Source organism: Rhinoraja longicauda, chromosome 38 (genome assembly GCF_053455715.1).
Source record: "Rhinoraja longicauda isolate Sanriku21f chromosome 38, sRhiLon1.1, whole genome shotgun sequence".
Classification (NCBI taxonomy): domain Eukaryota; kingdom Metazoa; phylum Chordata; class Chondrichthyes; order Rajiformes; family Arhynchobatidae; genus Rhinoraja; species Rhinoraja longicauda.
In genome coordinates, this window is record NC_135990.1 from 8,820,393 (window position 1) to 8,845,534 (window position 25,142).

General features: G+C 50.0%; 1 protein-coding gene across 1 annotated transcript in view; it reads right to left on the bottom strand.

Moving 5' to 3' along the window:
- LOC144610977 (insulin-like growth factor 1 receptor) overlaps window positions 1–17,161 on the bottom strand; it is a 98,479-nt gene extending 81,318 nt beyond the window's left edge. Inside the window, exon 1 of the mRNA XM_078430028.1 lies at window positions 16,151–17,161. Within this exon, the coding sequence (XP_078286154.1) occupies window positions 16,151–16,253 (103 nt within the window). The 5' untranslated portion in view covers window positions 16,254–17,161. The remainder of the gene's footprint in view (window positions 1–16,150) is intronic.
- Between the last annotated feature and the right edge of the window lie 7,981 nt (window positions 17,162–25,142).

Sequence of the window (25,142 nt, forward strand, 5' to 3'; positions counted from 1 at the left end):
TGTGAATCAGCAATCAGTCGGTGTCTTAGTTTAGTGTAGATACAGCATGGAAACCGAGTCCACGCCGACCATCGATCACACATTCACACTAGTTCTATGTTATCCCAATTTTCTCATCCACTCCCTACACACCGAGGCCAGTTTACCCACTAAACCGCACGTCTTGGGCATGTGGGCGAAACCACAGCACCCAGAGGAAACCCACGCAGTCACAGGGAGAACACGGGGGGGGGGGGGGGGGGGGGGGGGGAGAGGGGGAAGGGAGGAGGTGATGGAGGGGATGGGATGGAGGGAGGGATGGAGGGGAGGGAGGAAGGAGGTGATGGAGGGAAGGGGATGGAGGGGAGGGGATGGGGAGATGGAGGGAGGGGATGGAGGGAGGGAGTGAGGGGAGGGAAAGAAGGAAGGTGATGGAGGGGACGGAGGAGGTGATGAAGGGGAGGGGATGGAGGGGAGGGAATGGATGGATGGGGGGATGGAGGGGAGGGGAGGGAAGGGGGGAGATGGAGGGAGGGGATGGGGGGATGGAGGGGAGGGAGTGAGGGTGATGGGAGGGGACGGAGGAGGTGATGAAGGGGATGGAGGGGAGGGGATGGAGGGGAGGGAATGGATGGATGGGGGGATGGAGGGGAGGGGATGGGGGAGATGGGGGGATGGAGGGAAGGAAGGGATGGAGGGGATGGGAGGGGAGGGAGAGCTGGGAGCCTCAGCAGGTACCAAAACAGCCTCCAATAAAATGGAAACACAAGAGAACGCAGATGTCGGGATCTTGAGCAAAACATAAAGTGCTGGAGGAACTTTGCCAACTGCTGAAGGGCCCCGACCCGAATCGTTGCCTGTCCATTCCTTCCCCAGTTGCTGGCTGACCCGCTGAGTTCCTCCAGCACTTCTGTGTTTTGCTCAACAGCTAATAAAACCCAGCTGATAGCCCTGGTTTTAAAGTGAGATTCAATCACCACCCCGCAACGCCAGTCAATCCACCAGCCAGCACAACCTAAGCAAATCAATTTGTGTTGAATTGCCTTCAAGACTAATAATACTTGATAAAACAGGGACCAGCCCCGAGGGCTGCAGGAAACAACAGCCACGCTCTCCGCATGCAGCCACTAATGTGGAGAGCTTACCAAACACCGTGACACAGGGGGGAAGAAAGCCGCTAGTCACAGGGGATTGCTTGCCGACGGAACTCCCCAGACAACCACACAGGGTGCCTGTTGAATGAGGTTCTAAAGAGGCCAGGTCTCTACAAGGCCCTGGTCAGGCCGCATTTGGAGCATTGGAAGCAATTTTGGGCCCCATATCCGAGGAAGGATGTGCTGGCTGAAGAGAAGATCCATAGGCTTACTCCAGTCTGAAGAAGGGTCTCGACCCGAAACGTCACCCATTCCTTCTCCCGAGATGCTGCCTGACCTGCTGAGTTATTCCAGCATTTTGTGAATAAAAACCTTCGATTTGTACCAGCATCTGCAGTTATCTTCTTATATTACTCCAGGAATGGGTGGGTTAGCACATGGTGATCGTTCGACAGCACTGGACCTGTACTTGCTGGAGTTTAGAAAGGATTGGGAGGGGGGTGGATCTCATTGAAACTTACCAAATAGCAAAAGGCCTGGATGAGGAGATGATGATGCTGTCTCGAAGGGCCAAATGGCCTCCTCCTGCACCTACTTTCCAGGGGAGGATGCTTCCACTAGTGGGAGAGTCTAGGACCAGAGGCCACAGCCTCAGAATTAAAGGACGTTCCTTCAGGAAGATGGGGAGGAATTTCTTTAGTCAGAAGGTGGTGAATCTGTGGAATTCTTTGCCACAGACTGTTCTGCAGACCAAGCAGTGGATATTTTTAAGGCAGAGATAGATAGATTCTTGATTAGTGCGGGTGTCAGAGGGTATGGGGAGAAGACAGGAAGATGGGGCTAGGAGGGAGAGAAGGGTCAGCCATGATTGAATGGCAGGGTAGACCTGATGGGCCGAATGGCCTAAATCCGCTCCTATCACTTATGAATTTATGAATTTGACAGAGCTGCTAGTACACCTGGCCCCGAATGTGTAAGATGGGATAACGTAGAACTAGGGTACAGATGATCGCTTTATTCACAAAATGCTGGAGTAACTCAGCAGGTCAGGCAGCATCTCGGGAGAGAAGGAATGGGTGACGTTTCGGGTCGAGACCCTTCTTCAGACTGATGTCGGGGGTGGGACAAAGGAAGGATATAGGTGGAGACAGGAAGATAGAGGGAGATCTGGGAAGGAGGAGGGGAAGGGAGGGACAGAGGAGCTATCTGAAGTTGGAGAAGTCGACGTTCATACCACCGGGCCGCAAACTGCCCAGGCGAAATATGAGGTGCTGCTCCTCCAATTTCCGGCGGGCCTCACTATGGCACTGGAGGAGGCCCATGACAGAGAGGTCAGACTGGGAATGGGAGCGGGAGTTAAAGTGCTGGGCCACCGGGAGATCAGTTGCGTTAATGATCGCTGGTCAGTGCGGCCTTGGTAGGCCGAAGGGTGCGTTTAGCCCAAGATTCCAGCAAACCGCAGTCTCTTGTCACTTCACTCTACATATAACTAGTGCTGCCCTGGAAGTGCGCGAAGTGCTGCCCTGGAAGTGCCCTGGTAGTGGCGAGAGATTTAGTGGCGCAGCGGCAGAGTTGCTGCCTTACAGCAAATGCAGCGCCGGAGACCCGGGTTCGATCCTGACTACGGGCGCCGTCTGTACGGAGTTTGTACGTTCTCCCCGTGACCTGCGTGGGTTTTCTCCGAGATCTTCAGTTTCCTCCCACGCTCCAAAGACGTGCAGGTTTGTAGGTTAATTGGCTTGGTGCAAATGTAAAAATTGTCCCTAGTGGGTGTAGGATAGTGTTAGTGTGCGGGGATCGCTGGTCGGCGCGGACCCGGTGGGCCGAAAGGGCCCGTTTCCGCGCTGTATCTCTAAACTGTGCGTCTACCCCACGTTGTGCTTGTCCAAGTTGCCTTGCAGGATATAGTTGGCGGGATTCTGCCCGGTAATTATGGTCGCACGGCATTTAGTGGTGACAATGAAGTGAATGACAGGGCTTGGAAAGGCTCGGCTGAACGCTCTCAAGTTCTCTTTCTAACCTGTCCAAGTTTTTGTTTTGAACTGTTGGGCGGTGACCAGAGTGTAATCAGGGGGTGGCACTGAACGGGTTAAGTCCGTGAAGCGCCAGTGACGGATTCATTCCACATTCCCGACAATAAGTAGTCCCCTGTCATGCCGGGAATGAAGAACTCCAGCTGTGTCCCATGTTGGAACACTATCTTGACGTCACGGGCGGTACCGAGGCAGGCTGGTCACTAATCCTGCCCCATGACGCATCAGGGTGAAGTCCGTCTCGAGTTGCTCGTGCCTGCGGCCCTCTCTATTTCGAGTGTCCACGCCCCGTGTGGTGCGGGCACCACGGGGGCGAGGGTGGTGGGCGTGCCGTACTATAAAGGGAGGGAGGGAGGGAGGGGAGGAGAGGCTGGTCGCGCAGGAAGGGACCGCAGGTGCCGGTACACACCGAAGATAGACACAAAATGCCGCAGTAACTCGGCCTGAAGAAGGGTCTCGACCCGAAACGTCACCCATTCCTCCCCTCCAGAGATGCTGCCGGGAGTATACACTGGAATTTAGAAGGATGAGAAGGGATCGTATCGAAACGTATAAGATTATTAAGGGGTTGGACACGTTAGAGGCAGGAAACATGTTCCCAATGTTGGGGGAGTCCAGAACAAGGGGCCACGGTTTAACAATAAGGGGTAGGCCATTTAGAACGGAGATGAGGAAAAACTTTTTCAGTCAGAGAGTTGTGAATCTGTGGAATTCTCTGCCTCAGAAGGCAGTGGAGACCAATTCTCTGAATGCATTCAAGAGAGAGCTAGATAGAGCTCTTAAGGATAGTGGAGTCAGGGGGTATGGGGAGAAGGCAGGAACGGGGTACTGATTGAGAATGATCAGCCATGATCACATTGAATGGCGGTGCTGGCTCGAAGGGCCGAATGGCCTACTCCTGCACCTATTGTCTATTGTCCCACTGAGTTACTCCAGCATTGTGTGTCTATCTTAGGAGAGGAGAGAAGCTCTCTCTCCCTCTCTGCGGCCCCCAGCAGCCAGACCACCAGCGTTCGACCAGCGTCAAGCCCAGAGCACCACCTCATCCCACCCCGGCTCCCAATATTCCCCTGAGCTCCGAGACCCCCTCGCTTCTCCATCTCGCTGTTCCCTTGATTCCCAACCACTTTAACACAACAGGTTAAACCAACAGCAGGTAGACACAAAATGCTGGAGTAACTCAGCGGGACAGGCAGCATCTCTGGAGGGGAGGAATGGGTGACGTTTCGGGTCGAGGCCCTTCTTCAGTGCTCCTCTCCAGAGATGCTGCCTGTTCCGCTGAGTCTCTCCAGCTTTTTGTGTCTATCTTCGGTTTAAACCAGCTTCTGCAGTTCCTTGCTGCACAACTCAACAGCAGGCACGGATACAGAGAAAAGAAATCAGAAAGGGGACGATCTAAAAATGTTCTGAATGAGGAGTTTGAATGGAAAGTGAAAGGGCAATAATGGAAGTAAGGGAATCGAAAACCAGAGGACATGGGTTGAAGGTGAGGGGGTAAAGATCTCATAGTTTATTGTCACGTGTACCAAGGCAATGTGAAAAGTATTTTTGTTGTGTGCTCACCAGTCAGTGGAAAGACACACATTACAGGTGAACAATCGACAGTGTACAGATACACGATAAAGGGCAGAGCGTTTAGTGCAAGTTAAAGTCCGATTAAAGATCGTCGGAGGGTCTCCAATGAGGTGGATCATTGCCCAGGATCAGGATCGCTCTCTATTTGTTGATAGGATGGAATAGGTAACTTTAAACACTTTTAACTATTTCAAACACAAAGGATGCTAGGTATTTGGAACGAGCTGCCGGAGGAGGTAGTTCACCAGATTGATCCCTGGGATGGCGGGACTTACATATGAGGAAAGACTGGATAGACTGGGCTTGTACTCGCTGGAATTTAGAAGACTGAGGGGGGATCTTATAGAAACATATAAAATTCTTAAGGGGTTGGAGAGGCTAGATGCGGGAAGATTGTTCCCGATGTTGGGGGAGTCCAGAACCAGGTGTCACAGCTTAAGGATAAGGGGGAAGTCTTTTAAGACCGAGATGAGAAAACATTTCTTCACACAGAGTGGTAAGTCTGTGGAATTCTCTGCCACAGAAGGTAGTTGAGGCCAGTTCATTGGCTATATTTAAGAGGGAGTTAGATGTGGCCCTTTTTGCTAAAGGGATCAGGGGGTATGGAGAGAAGGCAGGTACAGGCTACTGAGCTGAATGATCAGCCATGATCATATTGAATGGCGGTGCAGGCTCAAAGGGCCGAATGGCCTACTCCTGCACCTATTTTCTATGTTTCTATTTCGTTGAACAGGTACGATCATAATGTTCAAGAAACATTTGGACAGGTACATGGATAGGATAGGTTTGGAGGGATATGGACCAAGGGCAGGTGGGACGAGTGTAGACAATAGACAATAGATGCAGGAGGAGGCCATTCGGCCCTTCGAGCCAGCACCGCCATTCAATGTGATCATGGCTGATCATTCTCAATCAGTACCCCGTTCCTGCCTTCTCCCCATACCCCTTGACTCCGCTATCCTTAAGAGCTCTATCCAGCTCTCTCTTGAATGTAGATGGAGCACATTGGTCTGCGTGGGCAAGTTGGGCCGAAGGGCCTGTTTCCGCAATGCATTACTCCATGATTCTAGATAGGATATGGAAAGCAGGGTAGGGACCAGGTCAGGAAACCCCCACCCACCCCCACAAACTCACTGTGCCAGTGGCCCAACATTGAAAGCATTCAACCACACCATTTTCCACCCATTTTACTGTGAGGCTTTCTTGAAAAAGAGGAAATGTTTAGGTTGCAGCTGCCAGAATGACGCTTTAGTTTTAGAGATACAGAGTGGAAGCAGGCCCTTCGGCCCACCATGTCCGTGCCGACCAGCGATCACCCGCACACTACCGCAGGCACACTACCGCACGCACACACTACCGCACGCACACACACACTACCGCACACACACTACCGCACGCACACTACCGCACGCACACTACCGCACGCGCACACCACCGCACGCACACCACCGCACGCACACTACCGCACGCACACAACCACCCGCACACAACCGCACGCACACTACCGCACGCACACTACCGCACGCACACACACACTACCGCACACACACTACCGCACGCACACTACCGCACGCACACAACCGCACGCACACTACCGCACGCACACTACCGCACACACACTACCGCACACACACTACCGCACACACACTACCGCACACACACTACCGCACACACACACAACCACTACCACCCGCACACTACCACACACACTACCGCACGCACACACTACCGCCCGCACACACTACCGCCCGCACACACTACCGCCCGCACACACTACCGCCCGCACACACTACCGCCCGCACACACTACCGCCCGCACACTACCGCCCGCACACACTACCGCCCGCACACACTACCGCCCGCACACACTACCGCCCGCACACACTACCGCCCGCACACACTACCGCCCGCACACACTACCGCCCGCACACACTACCGCCCGCACACACTACCGCCCGCACACACTACCGCCCGCACACACTACCGCCCGCGCACTACCGCCCGCGCACTACCGCACGCGCACTACCGCACGCGCACTACCACACGCGCACTACCACACGCGCACTACCATATGCGCACTACCACACGCGCACACTACCACGCGAGCACACGCGAGCACTCTAGCACACGCGAGCACACGCACACTACCACACGCGCACTACCACACGCACACACTAGTTCTATCCCACAACACACACACACACTAGTTCTATCGCACGCACGCACGCACACACACACACACACACGCGGAGGGACAATTTCACCGACACCAATTAACCTGCAGACCTGCACGTACGTCTTCAGAACGTGGGAGGAAACCAGAACACACGGAGGAAAGCCACGCGGTCACAGGGAGAACGTGCAAACTTCACGCAGACAGCACTCGAGGTCAGGATGGAACCGGGATGTCTAGCACTGCGAGACAGCAACTCTACCAGCTGTGTCTCTGTAACCGCCCCTGTGGAGGTTACACAGCAGGGTTTCAGCTGATCATCCATCGGTTGCCTTTTCAAAGACCAATTTTAACAGCTACAGTTCTTCTCTTTTCCTAAAAAGCTCAATGCCGTTTCTCAGTGGTCGAGTCAGCTACACTCAATTGTGGATTTCCTGTTTTTCATTAAACTGGGGAGAGAAAAAAAAAGGCAGATTGCACAACCAGGCATTTACATCCATGGTTTGCGTTTCCCAAAATGTTATTTGGCATCCGGCACACTGCAATTGCTGACCTGAGAGAGATACTCCAGATAAAGTCTCGACCCGAAATGTCAATAGACAATAGGTGCAGGAGGAGGCCATTCAGCCCTTCGAGCCAGCACCGCCATTCAATGTGATCATGGCTGATCATTCTCAATCACCCAATGTCGCCCATTCCTTCTCTACAAGATGCTGCCTGACCTGCTGAGTCACCCCAGCATTTTGTGAATAAATACCTTCGATTTGTACCAGCATCTGTAGTTATTTTTTGACACAACTTGCTGCTCCAGATAGTGCCGTGCTGGGGAACAGCGATGGAGGGAGGTAGGGGCAAGACGTAAAAGGTTGACCATCCGAACATCAGTTACTCGGCCCCTCGGGCCTGTCCCGCCATTCACTACGATCCCCTCATTCGATAAGAGTACAATCCCGGTCTCCCAACCTACCTCATTGTAGACCTTGCACTTTTTGTTTTTAACCTGCACTTTCCCTGTAGTTGCAACACTATGTTTTGCACTCTGGCATGTTTCTCTTTACATTGTCTGTGAGAGTCGTACATCACGGAAAAAGTCCATTCAGCCCAACTCATCCCTGCTGGCAAGATGTTGCCGCAAAGCTAATCCCATTTGCCCACTTTTGGCCCATATCCCTCCAAACACTTTCTACCCATGTACAGGTGCTCGTCGACTTACGATGGGGGCTACGTTCCGATAAACCCATCGTAAATATCGCAAGTCGAAAATGCATTTAATACATCTAACCTACCCAACATCATAGCCACCTAACCTACCCAACATCATCGCCACCTAACCTACCCAACATCATAGCCACCTAACCTGCCCAACATCATAGCCACCTAACCTACTGAACATCATAGCCACCTAACCTACTGAACGTCATAGCCACCTAACCTACTGAACATCATAGCCTAGGCTACCCAACATCATAGCCACCTAACCTACCCAACATGCCTAACCTACCCAACATGCCTAACCTACCCAACATCATAGCCACCTAACCTACCCAACATGCCTAACCTACCCAACATGCCTAACCTACCCAACATCATAGCCACCTAACCTACCCAACATGTCTAACCTACCCAACATGCCTAACCTACCCAACATCACAGCCACCTAACCAACCCAACATCATAGCCACCTAACCTACCAACATCATAGCCACCTAACCTACACAACATAGCATGTAAACAAAGCCACTGTATCTCTGTGCACATGTCCTTCTCTGTGGATTCTCTCCTTGTCATGGTGGAGAAGCTTGTGTGGTCCTGAGATCCTGAGAGCGATGCTCGTCTGGAGCCACGCTCCTGGTAGGGTCACCCATGGCAGTAAGGTCGAGGGGGAGGTCCCTGACAAAGAGCAATCCAACCAAGACCTCAACAGTGGAACAGGCAGAGGATGATGGCTGACTTTAGTGGAGCGTCACAACGGCTGGGAAGGCGGATGGATGAAGGCTGCAGCAGAAGAGGGTCCCCGGTCGTCTTGGACTCCACGCCACTGGATCCTGACCCAGATCTGTCAAGGACCGTGTGGTGGCTATCTGTGCACCAGTCTCCCCACGTTAAACAAAGTCACGCACAGGCGTCCGAGCCTACGGAGAGGACAGTCACACTCGCTTGGAGTGACCGCCGATGAGGATGGTACACATGACAATGATAGACCACAATCAATGGCGGATTCAGGGTGGCATCAACTGGGCTTCTGGGTCAGTTCCCTGTGACCTTCAATCTTTCCAAAATGTATCTACTACCACGTTTAATTGTCAACAACCTCGTCTCTCCAGTAGAGAGTTCTAGAGATTCATCAGCCTCAGGAAATAGACAGGAGGTAAAAAAAAGAAAAAAGCAGCACTTCTCTTTCCTACGATCAGCCATGATCACAATGAATGGCGGTGCTGGTTCGAAGGGCCGAACGGCCTCCTCCTGCACCTGTTTTCCATGTTTCTACGACCCGGAACGTCACCAATTCCCTTTCTCCGAAGATGCTGTCTGACCCGCTGAGTTCCTCCAGCATTTCAATGGCGATTTTTTTTTTGTTGCAAAGTGTGTGGGAGAGAGAGTCGAGCTGGAGAACGGACAGTGAGAGGGGGAACGCGAGATGGAGGGGGGGGGGGGGGGGAGGACAGGAAATGAATGAACGAGGAGATCTTATCGAAACATATAAGATTATTAAGGGGTTGGACACGTTCGAGGCAGGAAACATGTTCCCAATGTTGGGGGAGTCCAGAGCCAGGGGCCACAGTTTAAGAATAAGGGGTAGGCCATTTAGAACGGAGATGAGGAAAAACTTTTTCAGTCAGAGTTGTAAATCTGTGGAATTCTCTGCCTCAGAAGGCAGTGGAGGCCAATTCTCTGAATGCATTCAAGAGAGAGATAGATAGAGCTCTTAAGGATAGCGGAGTCAGGGGGTATGGGGAGAAGGCAGGAACGGGGTACTGATTGAGAATGATCAGCCATGATCACATTGAATGGCGGTGCTGGCTCGAAGGGCCGAATGGCCTCCTCCTGCACCTATTGTCTATTGAATGAATGAGTTTACTGGCCCTGTATGTGCATATAATAATAATAATAATAATAATAATGCATTACATTTATATAGCGCTTTTCAAACACTCAAAGACGCTTCACTGGGATTTCTAGAACATAGAGAAGTGAATAAATAGATAAATAAGTAAACGAACAGAGAAAGGAGACAGAAGGTGAGGTGACAAGGAATGTGCCTTGGTGCTCAATTCCGTCAAAACGTCCAGGCTGCAGTGTTGACGGAGACAGAACGGAAGCCCCAGGGAACATCACCGCCGCCCCAAGTGTAAACCACGGAAGACAATGCAGGCGTGAGGTGACAGAGGGCGCGTGCCCAGCGGCAGAGATACTCGTTCTGCTGCGCTGTTGATCTGCGCACACACACACGCACACACACACTGAGTGGTTGCCACCCAGGGCAATCAGGTCTCTGCACTGGTCCATTACTGTCACGTCTGCAGTGTGGGCTATCTAGACCAAACGTACCATACACTTACCGAATATTGAAAGGCCTGGACAGTGTGTGGAGAGGATGTTTCAACCAGTGGGAGAGTCTCGGACCAGAGGCCACAGCCTCAGAATTAAAGGACGCACCTTAGGATTTTTTTTTAGTCAGAGGGTGGTGAATCTGCGGGATTCATTGTCACAGGCGGCTGCGGAGGCCAAGTCAATAGACAATAGGTGCAGGAGGAGGCCATTCGGCCCTTCGAGCCAGCACCACCATTCAATGTGATCATGGCTGATCATTCTCAATCAGTACCCCGTTCCTGCCTTCTCCCCATACCCCCTGACTCCGCTATCCTTATCTAGCTCTCCCTTGAATGCATTCAGAGAATTTGCCTCCACTGCCTTCTGAGGCAGAGAATTCCACAGATTCACAACTCTCTGACTGAAAAAGTTTTTCCTCATCTCAGTTCTAAATGGCCTACCCCCCCTTATTCTTAAACTGTGGCCCCTTGTTCTGGACTCCCCCAACATTGGGAACATGTTTCCTGCCTCTAACGTGTCCAACCCCTTAATAATCTTATATGTTTCGATAAGATTCCATAAGTTAACGGATATTTTTGAAGGTGGAGATAGATTCTTGATTGGGACGGGTTTCAGGGGCTCTGGGGAGACGGCAGGAGTGTGGGGTTGAGAGGGAAAGATAGATCAGCCATGATTGTACCTGAATGGCCTAATTCTGCTCCAACAACTTACGAACATGGAGTACAATCAAGACATGTATAAGGAGAGCAGGTAGCAAAGCGAATGATACCAGTGAGCAGAAAATAGAGTATTATACATGCAGACAGCGCATGAAGAACTGCAGATAGACACAAAGTGCTGGAGTATCTCAGTGGGTCTGGCAGCATCTCTGGAGAAAAGGAATAGGCAGCATTTCAGGTCACCTATTCCTTTTCTCCCGAGATGCTGTCTGACCCGCTGAGTTACTCCAGCATTTTGCGTCTACCTTCTGAAGAAGGGTCTCGACCCGAAACGTCACCCATTCCTTCCCTCCCGAGATGCTGCCTGGCCTGCTGAGTTACTCTAGCATTCTGTGTCTACCTTCGATTTAGACCAGCATCTGCAGTTTTTTTCCCTACGGAATTGGACTGCACGCGGAGCTCATTTCAAACAAAACAACACGCAGGGGCCAAGAAAGAGCTAGAAATAGGATTTGTTCGCTATCTTACGGTCAAGGTTTTTTTTTTCCTGAAGTTGCATCGTTTGGATCTTGGGCCCCATCTACACAGCTGACTGGGGCCTCTTGGCATCATAAACCTGGACCCTCGATGTCAGTGGAATTAATGCGACCTTGCCTGTGTCACCCCTGAACTAAACCCCCTCTGTGATCACGACTCTGTTGCCCCTTGTGCCTTGGAGGGCACCAGGACTCCAGGATGAGATCTGGTCCAGATGGTATCACAAAATGCTGGAGTAACTCAGCGGGTCAGGCAGCATCTCAGGAGAGAAGGAATGGGTGGCGTTTCGGGTCGAGACCCTTCTTCAGGAATGGGTGACGTTTCGGGTCGAGACCCTTCTTCATGAATGGGTGACGTTTCGGGTCGAGACCCTTCCTCATGAATGGGTGACGTTTCGGGTCAAGACCCGTCTGGGAGAGATTCCTTCTCTCCTGAGATGCTGCCTGACCTGCTGAGTTACTCCAGCACTTTGAGATACCTTCGATTTGTACCAGCATCTGCAGTTATTCTCCTACACATCTGGTCCAGATGGGGCCAGCTTCTCTCGGGTGGGTCTTCGGGATGTATCGATGCTCTCGGGCTGGGCTCCAGAAGGCGTGTCAGCTTTGGCCAAAGCATGCACCCTGCACAGCTGAACCGCAGCGACGGGTTACCTCAGCCCAACACAATCGGCCTCGACACTGGGCCCACAAGCTGCTGCCAACCTTAGCAACCGCCTGACAATGGTGACAAGAACCATTCCTCCAACAAGCAAACAGGCAGCATGGTGGAGCACCGCTACCGGTACAGTCGCTGCCTCACAGCGCCAGAGACCCAGATCAAGGGGCCACGGTTTAAGAATAAGGGGTAGGCCATTTAGAACGGAGATGAGGTAAAACATTTTCAGTCAGAGAGTTGTGAATCTGTGGAATTCTCTGCCTCAGAAGGCAGTGGAGGCCAATTCTCTGAATGCATTCAAGAGAGAGCTAGATAGAGCTCTTAATGATAGCGGAGTCAGGGGGTATGGGGAGATGGCAGGAACGGGGTACTGATTCAGAATGATCAGCCATGATCACATTGAATGGCGGTGAAAAGGTTTTTCCTCATCTCAGTTCTAAATGGCCTACCCCTTAGTCTTAAACTGTGGCCCCTGGTTCTGGACTCCCCCAACATTGGGAACATATTTCCTGCCTCTAACGTGTCCAACCCTTTAATAATCTTATACGTTTCGATAAGATCTCCTCTCATCCTTCTAAATCCCAGTGTATACAAGTAAGGGGAGAACGTACAAACTCCGTACGGACGGCACCCGTAGTCGGGATCGTACCCGTAAGGCAGCAGCTCTACCACTGTGCCATCGTGCCACTTGGCTTGCTGTGCCTGTTGTTAGCCAGCATCTGCAGTTCCCTGCTTCTGCGGACACTCCCAGCAGCTTGCCTTGGGCAGCTGTCCGGGGAGCAACGGCACAAGTTGTGCCATCTGGTCCCTCCGCTGTCCAACACTGTCGGCGAGACATTCGAGCAACACGTTCCCCACCCTGCTCTGGAGAGCACGGCTCGTTGCTGCCGACCCTTCCTCTCTGGGACCAGCCTTTCACGGTTGGGGGGGGGGGGTTGTGTGTGTGTGGGGGGGGGTTGTGGATGGGGGGGATGTGAATGGGGGGGTGTGGGTGGAGGGGCTGTGTGTGGGTGGGGGTGGTGTGGATGGGGGGGATGTGAATGGGGGTGTGTGGGTGGAGGGGTGTGTGTGGGTGGGTGAGTGGGGGGGGTGTGGGTGAGTGGAGGGTGTGGGTGAGTGGAGGGTGTGTGGGGGGTTGTGGGTGTGGGGGGGTGAGTGTGGGGGGGTGAGTGTGGGGGGGTGAGTGTGGGGGGGTGAGTGTGGGGGTGGGTGTGTGTGGGGGGGTGTGGGTGTGGATGGGGGTGTGGGAGGGTGTGGGTGAGTGGGGTGTGGGTGAGTGGGGTGTGTGGCTATGGGGTGTGTGGCTGAGGGGTGTGTGGCTGAGGGGTGTGTGGCTGAGGGGTGTGTGGCTGAGGGGTGTGTGGCTGAGGGGTGTGTGGCTGAGGGGTGTGTGGCTGAGGGGTGTGTGGCTGAGGGGTGTGTGGCTGAGGGGGGTGTGGGTGAGGGGGGTGTGGGTGAGGGGGGTGTGGGGGAGTGGGGTGTGGGGGAGTGTGGGTGGGGGGGTGTGGGTGAGGGGGGTGTGGGTGAGGGGGGTGTGGGTGAGGGGGGTGTGGGTGAGGGGGGTGTGGGTGAGGGGGGTGTGGGTGAGGGGGGTGTGGGTGAGGGGGGTGTGGGTGAGGGGGGTGTGGGTGAGGGGGGTGTGGGTGAGGGGGGTGTGGGTGAGGGGGGTGTGGGTGAGGGGGGTGTGGGTGAGGGGGGTGTGGGTGAGGGGGGTGTGGGGGAGTGGGTGTGTGGGGGAGTGTGGGTGGGGGGGAGTGGGTGGGAGGGATAGACTGGTCTATATATAATGCAGTTACGTGTAGCACCTCAGCCAAGGGAACAGGTTACACACAGACTGAAGTTTGTAGCTGGCAACCGTGCTGGTTAAAACTGGAAAACATCCTAAGAACAAATGGAGCTTCATGTTGTAGAATAAAAGGATTATCACTAACAGTGCCGGATAAGAAAATACTGGAAGACGATGATATGTGGGATGCATTACGGAATCAGAGACCGGAGCCAAGCAAATATAAAAGTTTCATACATTATTTCCAACAGTAGATCGGGGGTAAAAGTGAAGTGTACGAACAAAACAAAATTAAAGCCCTGCGTTTTGAAGAAACGCAGGTAGAAAGTGCAGGGAACTTGAAAACATTCCTGAATTCAGAGACCACGGATTAAATGAATGGATAAACGTTATTAAATAGAAATGGGGAATAGAATGAGATTGAAAAAGGAATTGAAACTGAATGTGGAATCAAAGTGTGGTAAAAGGCTGCACAATGGAGCAGAAGACCACTGATAAAACTGGATTTAAAACACAGCAGAATCCAACAGCTAAACCAGAAGATGAATCAGACAACAACAAATAAAAAATGGTTTTTAAAAATTATTATGAAACTGGTACCCAATATTAAGTAGGGGGAAGAAAGCACAGGAAATGTGTTTTAAGGATGAAAACATTGATACTAGAAAAATCTCTCCTACCGAGAGAGAGAGAGAGAGAGAGAGAGAGAGAGTGTCAAAAACAATTCAAGTAAACAAAAGGCAAGGTATGGTCGAAGCAGGGAGAAAAACAACTCCTGGTCTCTATCTCTCTACATCACTGTCTATAATCTCTCGTCCCCCTCTCCCCTGGCTGGTCTGAAGAAGGGTCTCGACCCAAAACATCACCCCATTCCTTCTCTCCAGAGAATGCTGCCTGTCCCGCTGAGTTACTCCAGCACTTTGTGTCTACCTTCGAGAACAACAACTACTAGGCGGGAGAGGAGAGGGGGAGAGAGAGGGGGGGGGAAAGGGGAAATGTTGAAAAGGAAGGAAGAAAGAAATGTTGTTTTTAAACGAGACAACAGCAAGCTGATAAACGGGAGCAGGTCAAACTGAAGTAAACACAAACCAAGAGCACAGGGAGAGAGAGAGAGAGAGAGAGAGAGGCGGCAACAACTGAAAAAGATAGCAGATTACAGTAAACAGATAAATGAAATTGGCAGAGGCAGATAAAAAACAGAAAGGACACAAATGGGAGAGATGGAAAAGAGATGTGGAAACATAAACGAGGTGAAATGAAGAGGGGGGGTAAGATGAGACCTGGTCACTTGGGGGGCCTGTTGTTTACCAAACAAACAGGCAACTTTAAAATGTGCTTGGCACTACAGACCATGCCAGTCTTAATTGACGAGAACTTTATTATTAAGTTATTTCCCCCTCCCAAATGCCCACTGAAGACTGTACTTCGACCCTCAACATGGGAGGGAGAGACAGAGTGGGGGAGTAAAAGACCCCCAGATCAGAAGACTGGGAGAAAATGAGTGTTGCTGGGGGTGCTGTTCTGGTAGTTTTGGTAACAAAGAAAGTTCACGCAGCATTTCTGACTCTCAACTCAAGGGACAACTGTTGAAAAGTGCGGGACACGGTAGTTTTGTGAAGGAAATTAGGAGGTACCAGGGAGAGAGAACAAAAAAAACCTCTTTGCCACATCTCGTTGGCAGCAAGGCACACACTTTGTTTGACAAACTTGTTAACTTTCATACACAATGCAAGGGTTTTAAGGCGTTGAACTATTGTGCTGAAATAAGAAACAAAACATCACTAGGATACACATCAGAGAAATCTGACTCCAGGTTTAAAACACCAATCAATTGATTATTCGTTTAAAAGGTAATCTAAAAAGCCATGTGCAGTTAGTTCTTCACAAAGTTTAAAATGCATTATATGCAACACTTTACATTTAAAATATATATATATATATATAAATCACAGGAGATTAATTTACTGGAGAAGTTGGGAGACCACAAATATAAGAAGCACACGGTTTAATCTGGTAAATGGTTTTTTTCGCCTGCAAAAGGAAAATGGCTAAGTCGTTTGTGTGTGTGTGTAGTAAGTAACTGTAGGTAGAGGTAGGTGTACTTACTTTCCACGTGAGTCTGTCCCAGGGTGAGCGAGGAGCAGAGAGCCAGCAAACACCAACACAAGGAGGTGAACGACACCCTCTTTGTTCTGCACTTCGTTTCCATTTGCAGAGCACACCGTCTCCACCGCCGAACGAAAACAAATCGTCAAAACAAGAGAGAGGGGAAGAAAAAAAAAAACCCTCTCTCACACCCCAAAAAAAAAGAAAAACAGGGGGGGGGGAGAAAGAAAAAAAAACTCTTTGGGTTTTAAGGTCCCCCCTAATTTTTAAAATCCTGGGAATGTTTTAATTTTAAGAAAAATGAGAGGGAGGGGGGGGTAAAAAGTAACTCTAGTAAATTTAAATTTTCTTTGCCTGCTACTGTGTGTCTCCTTGGCTATTTTGTTCCTCCCTTGCGTTCAACCTTGTCTGTGGTGTTTCATTGTGAAATTCACCAAAGACATGCTCTCCTGGAACTCCCCATCTTCAGTATCCATTCCTTTAGAGAGAGAGAGAGGGAGAGAAAAAAAACACAAAGGGAGGAGAAAAAGAGAGAAGAGAGAAATATATATTTTTCGAAACAGATACAACTGCAGCGCCTTCCCTTTGTAGCAATTTAAAGATACATTTTCCCTCTCTCCGTAGCAATTTAAAGATACATTTTCCCTCTCTCTGTAGCAATTTAAAGATACATTTGCTCTCCCTGGTTTTTTTCACTCAATTAAAAGCTATGGGGTTGTTTTTTTGGGTTCCCCTGTTGTTTGTTTGGAAGGAGAGACAGTCAGAGGGGGGAGGGAGGGGGAGAAGCAAAGCGTGGCGCGTTGGGTTGTATCCAGTTGTAGGGAGAGAGGGGGGAGATACAAAGGACTCCCCGCTTTGGTGGCTTGGCCAGGCGGCCTTGGCTGGGGCTTGGGGTCGCTGCTCCTCTCCTCGGTCTCCGGAGCCTCTTGCTGTGTCTCTCTCTCTCTCTCTGTCTGTGTGTGTGTGTGTCTCCCTCTCTCTCGGTGGCTGCTGCTGCTGCTGCTGGTCCGCCCGCCGTGTCTCTCTGACTCAGGCTCCGAGCTCGCTGGTAAACAACAGCCTCAGCCTGAGTCAGAGCATCCAGCACAACCCGTCCTGGAGCTGCAGCCGCCGCCGGAGCCGGACTGACTGACTGACTGAGGTGGCGAGCAACAGACACAAAGCCTAACTACACTGGGGTCACGTCGGGATACAGGCTGGGACAGCACCTGGCACACGCAACGAACGGCGGCGTCGTGCAAACACACACCTTGCACTAATGAATGCAAAACACACACCTCGCACCAATGCAAAACTCACACCTTACACCAATGCAAACACACCTTGCACCAATGCAAAACTCACACCTTACACCAATGCAAAACCTGGCACCAATGCAAAACACACACCTTGCACCAATCCAAAACACCTTACACACAAACACAGATGCATACCTTACACCAATGCAAAACTTTGCACCAATGCAAAACCTTGCACCAATGCAAAACACCTTACACACAAACACACACCTTGCACCAATGCAAAACACACACCTTGCACCAATGAAAAACACACACCTTACACCAATGCAAAAACACACCTTGCACTAATGCAAAACACCTAACACACAAACACACACCTTGCACCAATGAATGCAAAACACACACGGATGGCCACAACGCATAGATCAACTTGCACTTTACCCTGTCTAAAACTGTTACAATTGTTTCGTTCCGTTGGGTTGCTGTTGTCTAAATTACTTAAATTATTGCATCGTATGGGAGGCGCATTCCCAATCTCGTTGTACCTTTGGGTACAATGACAATAAAGATATATTGTATTGTATTGTATTGCATTACACCAATGCAAAACACACACCTTGCACCAATGCAAAACACACACCTTGCACCAATGCAAAACACACCTTACACCAATGCAAAACACACCTTACACCAATGCAAAACACGCACCTTGCACCAATGCAAAATACACACCTTGCATCAATGAATGCAAAACACCTTACACACAAACACAGATGCACACCTTACACCAATGCAAAACACACACCTTGCACCAATGCAAAACACACACCTTACACCAATGAATGCAAAACACCTTACACACAAACACAGATGCACACCTTACACCAATGCAAAACACACACCTTACACCAATACAAAACACCTTACACACAAACAGATGCACACGAACACAGATACACACCTTGCACCAATGAATGCAAAACACACACCTTGCACCAATGCAAATGCACACCTTACACCAATGCAAAACACACACCTTACACACAGATACACACCTTGCACCAATGCAAAACACACACCTTACACAATGCAAAACACACACCTTACACCAATGCAAAACACCTTACACACAAACACAGATACACACACCTTGCACCAATGAATGTAAAACACACACCTTACACCAATGCAAAACACACACTTTACACCAATGCAAAACACCTTACATACAAACACAGATACACACCTTACACCAATGCAAAACACCTTAGACAAACGCACCTTACACACAAACACATACACCCCTTACACACAAACACAGATACACACCTTGCACACACAGACACACAAATATACACACACCTTACACCAATGCAAAACACCTTACATACAAACACAGATGCATACCTTACACATTTTACACAGATACACACCTTACACATAAACACACTTTACACACAAACAGATACACACCTTACACACAAACACACTTTACACACAAATACAGATACACACCTTACACACAAACACAGATACACACCTCGTACTAATGCAAAACACATTACACAGACACAGATACACACCTTACACACTTTACACACAAATACAGATACACACCTTACACACAAACACAGATACACACCTCGTACTAATGCAAAACACATTACACAGACACAGATACACACCTTACACACAGATACACACCTTGCACCAATGCAAAAAGCCTTACACACAAACACACCTTACACACAAACACAGATACACACCTTACACCAATGCAAAACACCTTACACACTCACAGATAGACACACACCTTACACGCAAATGCAGACACACATCTTACACGAATGCAAAACACATTACCTACTACAAACACAGACACACACCTTACATCAATGCAAAATGCCTGAGACAGACACACCTTACACCAATGCAAAACACTTTAAGCGCGCGCACACACACACACACACACACAGACAGGATCGCCATTGCACTGCATTGCATGATCACATATTGCAAGCAAACCAGTAGAATCACACAAAATTCAGACAAATCACACAGACAAGGATTACACCAGGAGACAGACAGGATCACTCAGTAAATGCACACAGGATCACGCATTAAAATACATGCAGGGATCTGACAACACAGAGGCAGGGATCTGACAAGCATCACACCTCAAATAGACAGGCAGGCATCACAGAATCAGATCAGGCAGACAACACAGCAGACAGTGATCTCAGGTAAATAGAGCGGTGGATCTGGGAGGAACATAACAACAGGAAGACTGGTGGAGATCCCATATGAATACAGACAGGGGTATCACAGGAATACAAATGGCAACCACATGAGCAACTCGGACAAAGAAATTACAGGAAGAGACGGATTAATGAAGAAATGCAGATAGATTGTTGATGTGTAGACACAAAAGGCTGGTGTAACTGAGCGGGTCAGACAGCATCTCTGGAGGAAAGGAATAGGTGAGGTTTCGGGTCAGGCTTCACACAGGAGTGTAGGAATGCAGAGATACAGGGAGGGCCACAGGTAGAGATGGAGACACAGGAGACTGCAGGTGCTAGGATCTTGAGTTTTAAAAAAAGAAAGTGCTGGAGGAACTCAGCGGGTCAGGCAGCATCTGTGGAGGGAAATGGACAGGTGACATTTTGGGATGGGACCCTTCAGCCTGATGAGGCGTCGAGGGGGTGTAGCTGGCAGCTGTGCTAAACGTTATTCCCTTGCACTGTACTGTAATTATTCTGTAATACACTGCAAATACCATGCACCCTCTAGGGCACGATTGCAATCGTGCATTGTCTTTCCGCTGTCGGATAGCACACTACAACAGCTTTTCACTGTACCTCTGCACACGTGACAAAAGACGTGACAAAACTGAAACTTTGTGTAACGATGTCACAGGTGTAAGGGACACACATTGACACATGACCAAAGATAAGCATAGGCGGTCACGGTGGCGCAGCGGCAGAGTTGCTGCCTTACAGCGAATGCAGCGCCGGAGACCCGGGTTCCATCCCGACTACGGGCACCGTCTGTACTGAGTTTGTACGTTCTCCCCGTGACCTGCGTGGGTTTTCTCCGAGATCTTCGGTTTCCTCCCACACTCCAAAGACGTGCAGGGTTGTAGGTTAATTGGCTTGGTAAATGTAAAAATTGTCTCTAATGTGTGTAGGATAGTGTTAGTGTGCGGGGATCGCTGGTCGGCGCGGACCCGGTGGGCCGAAGGGCCTGTTTCCGCGCTGTATCTCTAAACTAAACTAATAAACGTAAGTGTTCTGCGAAACGATCACCCAGCCTGCGCTTGGTCCCACACCGAGAACAGCGGATACAGTAGATGAGGTTGGAGGAGGTGAAGGTGAACCTCTGCCTCACCTGACAGTCGGGGTCCCAGGACAGAGTTGAGGGGGGAGGTAAAGGGACAGGTGTTGCATCTCCTGCGGTTGCAGGGGAAAGGACACGTGGAGGGGGTGGAACAGACTTAGATTTCATCCTCTAAATGGTTAAAGATGCTTCAAATTGATCCAGAGAAACGTGCAACACAAGTTTTCATTGCGGGGCAAACACGGGAGGCAGCAGATGCTGGAATCTTGAGCAAAATACAAAGTGCTGGAGGAACTCAGCGGGTCAGACAGCATCTGTGGAGGGAATGGACAGGTGACACATTGGGTCGCGACCCTTCTTCAGACTGAAGGATCCCAATGTAAAACATCGCCCGCCCGTTCCCTCCACAGCTGCTGCCTGACCGGCTGAGTTCCTCCAGCACTTTTTGTTTTGGAGTAACTCAGCGGGACAGGCAGAATCTCTGGAGAGGAGGAACAGGTGAAGTTTCATAGAAACATAGAAACATAGAAAGTAGGTGCAGGAGTAGGCCATTCGGCCCTTCGAGCCTGTACGCACCGCCATTCAATATGATCATGGCTGATCATCCAACTCAGTATCCCGTACCTGCCTTCTCTCCATACCCCCTGATCCCTTTAGCCACAAGGGCCACATCTAACTCCCTCTTAAATATAGCCAATGAACTGGCCTCAACTACCTTCTGTGGCAGAGAATTCCACAGTTTCACCACTCTCTGTGTGAAAAAAAAGTTCTCATCTGGGTCCTAAAAGGGTTTCGGGTCGAGACCCTTCTTCAGACTCATAAGTCGGGTCTCGACCCGAAACGTCACCTATTCCTTCTCTCCAGAGATGCTGCCTGACCCGCTGAGTTACTCCAGCTTTGTGTGATCTACCTTTGCTTTAACCAGCATCTGCAGTTCCTTCCTACATGCTCTGTGTTTTGTGACGACTGTCCTTCTGATAACTAGTTTTCCCTGGGTGAATCTGAGCACATTGCGAAGAGTGGCTTCACTATAAATCTTTGACTACCGTCTTTATAGTCTTTGACTACCGGTGATCCATTTGCCAGCATTACCAAAACCGGTCACTTAGTCATCAATAGACAATAGGCAATAGATGCAGGAGGAGGCCATTCGGCCCTTCGAGCCAGCACCGCCATTCAATGTGATCATGGCTGATCATTCTCAATCAGTACCCCATTCCTGCCTTCTCCCCATACCCCCTGACTCCACTATCCTTAAGAGCTCTATCTAGCTTTCTCTTGAATGCATTCAGAGAATTGGCCTCCACTGCCTTCTGAGGCAGAGAATTCCACAGATTCACAACTCTCTGACTGAAAAAGTTTTCCCTCATCTCAGTTCTAAATGGCCTACCCCTTATTCTTAAACCGTGGCCCCTTGTTCTGGGCTCCCCCGACATTGGGAACATGTTTCCTGCCTCTAACGTGTCCAACCCCTTAATAATCTTATACGTTTCGATAAGATCCCCTCTCATCCTTCTAATTTCCAGTGTATACTCCCGGCATCATCTCTGGAGAGGAGGAATGGGTGACATTTCGGGTCGAGACCCTTCTTCAGGCCGAGTTACTGCGGCATTTTGTGTCTATCTTCGCTGTGTACCGGCATCATTCTCAATCAGTACCCCGTTCCTGCCTTCTCCCCATACCCCCTGACTCCGCTATCCTTAAGAGCTCTATCCAGCTCTCTCTTGAATGCACATCAGTGCCTTGCTGTGGCACGGAAGCCTTCTGGGATCCCGGTAGACACAAAATGCCGGAGTAACTCAGCGGGACAGGCAGCATCTCTGGAGAGAAGGAATGGCTGACGTTTCGGTTGTGAAAAGACCCAGCGGAGAGGAAAACTAGAGGTATGGAAGGGTGCGAAGAGAGTGTAGGGTGTGAAAAGGACAGATCAAAGCAGACGACGATCGAGGAAATGTAGAATGGTTCATTGCTGGCCGAAGGGAAGGTGACACTGAGGCATACAAGCAATAAAATTAATCAGGAGGACAGTGAAGCGAGACATAGAACTCTAGTGTACAGGCGATCCATGGTCGGAGGTAGATACACAATGCTGGAGTAACTTAGCGGGTCAGGCAGCATCTCGGGAGAGAAGGAATGGGTCTTGACTCGAAACATCACCCATTCCTAAAGAAGGGTCTTGACCCGAAACGTCACCCATTCCTGAAGGAGGGTCTCGACCCGAAACGTCACCCATTCCTTCTCTCCAGAGATGCTGCCTGTCCCGCTGAATTACTCCAGTATTTTGTGTCTACCTTCGATTTAAACCAGCATCTGCAGTTTGTTTTTCCCCTTCTGTGATCCCGTCGGCCTCTGGCTTTCCTACGCTGACTGCGCCACTAAAAAATGCTGCATTTCCGATGAGCTGTTTTTGAGGCACTCTTGAGGTTGTGGAAGTTTTTTTGGGCATGCGAGCCAGTTTTTCTTTTAATTGCAAATCCAACTGAAATCAGATAACAATGCAGACAGGTGGGCACAGGAGTGACTAAAACTCTTACACTACGCTTTGCGGCCCAGTGAATTGTTCAACAGCTTAAAATATCGCTCTCAAGAGCAAAATATCACAAGGAGAGGGTTTTGTGGTGTGTCGATTCGAGGAAAACAGGACTAAACATGACACCATGAGGTAAAGCCTTGCAGACTTATTTTTGCCTATTTCTGTACAATGTTTATTTACTCTAAGGCACTGTGAGCTCAACCTCCATATCCTGTTCATCCCTAAATCCAAACCCAACCAACCTGTCTTATGCTTTCTACTATAGAACCTACTTTGTTTTATCAAATATGCCGGTTAAACAGGAGGCCAAATCGCTCCTGAGATTGTCGCTAAGACGTTCCCAAAGATTTTCTTGAACTTTATTACATCAAAGTTTGTAAATGTCTGAAGAAGGGTCTCGACTCGAAACGTCACCCATTCTTCCTCTCCCGCATTCAAGAGAGAGCTAGATAGAGCTCTTAAGGATAGCGGAGTCGTGAGGTATGGGGAGAAGGTAGGAATGGGGTATTGATTGAGAATGATCAGTCATGATCACATTGAATGGCGGTGCTGGCTCGAAGGGCCGAATGGCCTACTCCTGCACCTATTGTCTATTGTCTATTGAGATGCTGTCTGACCCGCTGAGTTACTCCAGCATTTTGTGATACCTTCGAAGGTTTATCTTGGTATTTCTCTGAGAGGGAGAGATAGATCAGCCATGATTGAATGGCAGAGTAGACTTGATGTGCCGAATGGCCTCAATCTGCTCTTATGACTTAATAAATACAGGCAAGTGGGAATATTTACATTTATCTTATGACTGACCAAGATGCCCCATTTAAATAGTCCCATTTGCCTGCATTTGGCCCATATCGGCGGCCTCCAGCTGGGATCGATCTTGAAGACTCCGGTCGCAGGGCCTGGACTTACCTTCTCGGAGGCTTCGGCCGTGGGCCCTGCAGACTGCAACATCGGGAGTTCCCTGGCTGGCGACCGGCTTTCGGGAGCTCCAGCCATAGCAACTTCGACCGCCCCGGAGCGCGAGGTTTGATTGACCCGCTCGCAGGTCCCTCATCGCCCTGCATGGCCTGGCCACGGCACTTTCCATTGCCCGGTGGAGGCTCAGGACCTTCACCGGCCTGCTCGGCTCGGCCCTGGGACTTTCCATCGCCCGGCGGGGGCTTCAAAAGTCGGGAGCCTCGATCGCCTCGTGGCACCACGGGAGAAGAATGAGGAGGAGATAAGACTTTTCTTCGCCTTCCATCACAGTGAGGGTGTGCCTGGAGCAATCACTGTGATGGCTGTTTGTGTTAAAATTGTAATTATGTGTCTTGTGTTCTTTATTATTTACTGCCGGACCCTGACGTGAGAGGACGCTGGCGCTGTTTGTTCGCCGCTTCTCCGTCAGGACAGTTCGTCTGTTTGTTTTTATGTCTTGACTGTTTTTGTAAAGCGTCTTTGAGCATTTGGAAAAGCACAATAAAAAATAAATGTTTATTATTATTATTATTATTATATCCCTCTAAACCTTGCCTATCCATGTACCTGTCCAGTTGTCTTTTAAATAGGGTTGCCAACTGGCCCGTATTAGCTGGGACATCCTGTATTTTGGGCTAAATTGGTTTGTCCAGTAGGGGACCGTCCATGTCCCGTTTTAGTTTGGAGGTACATCGCGGAAACAGGCCCTTCGGCCCACCGGGTCCACGCCGACCAGCGATCCCACCTTGGTTTTTATTCCCCATAATTTTCTCAGCCAGCCTAAATCTATGATTTTTTAAAAATTAATTGAGCTATTCATTAAACACTATCCTACACCCACTAGGGACAATTTTTCATTTAGCAAGCCAATTAACCTACAAACCTGTACGTCTTTGGAGTAGATGTTCCTGTTTATTCCTACATA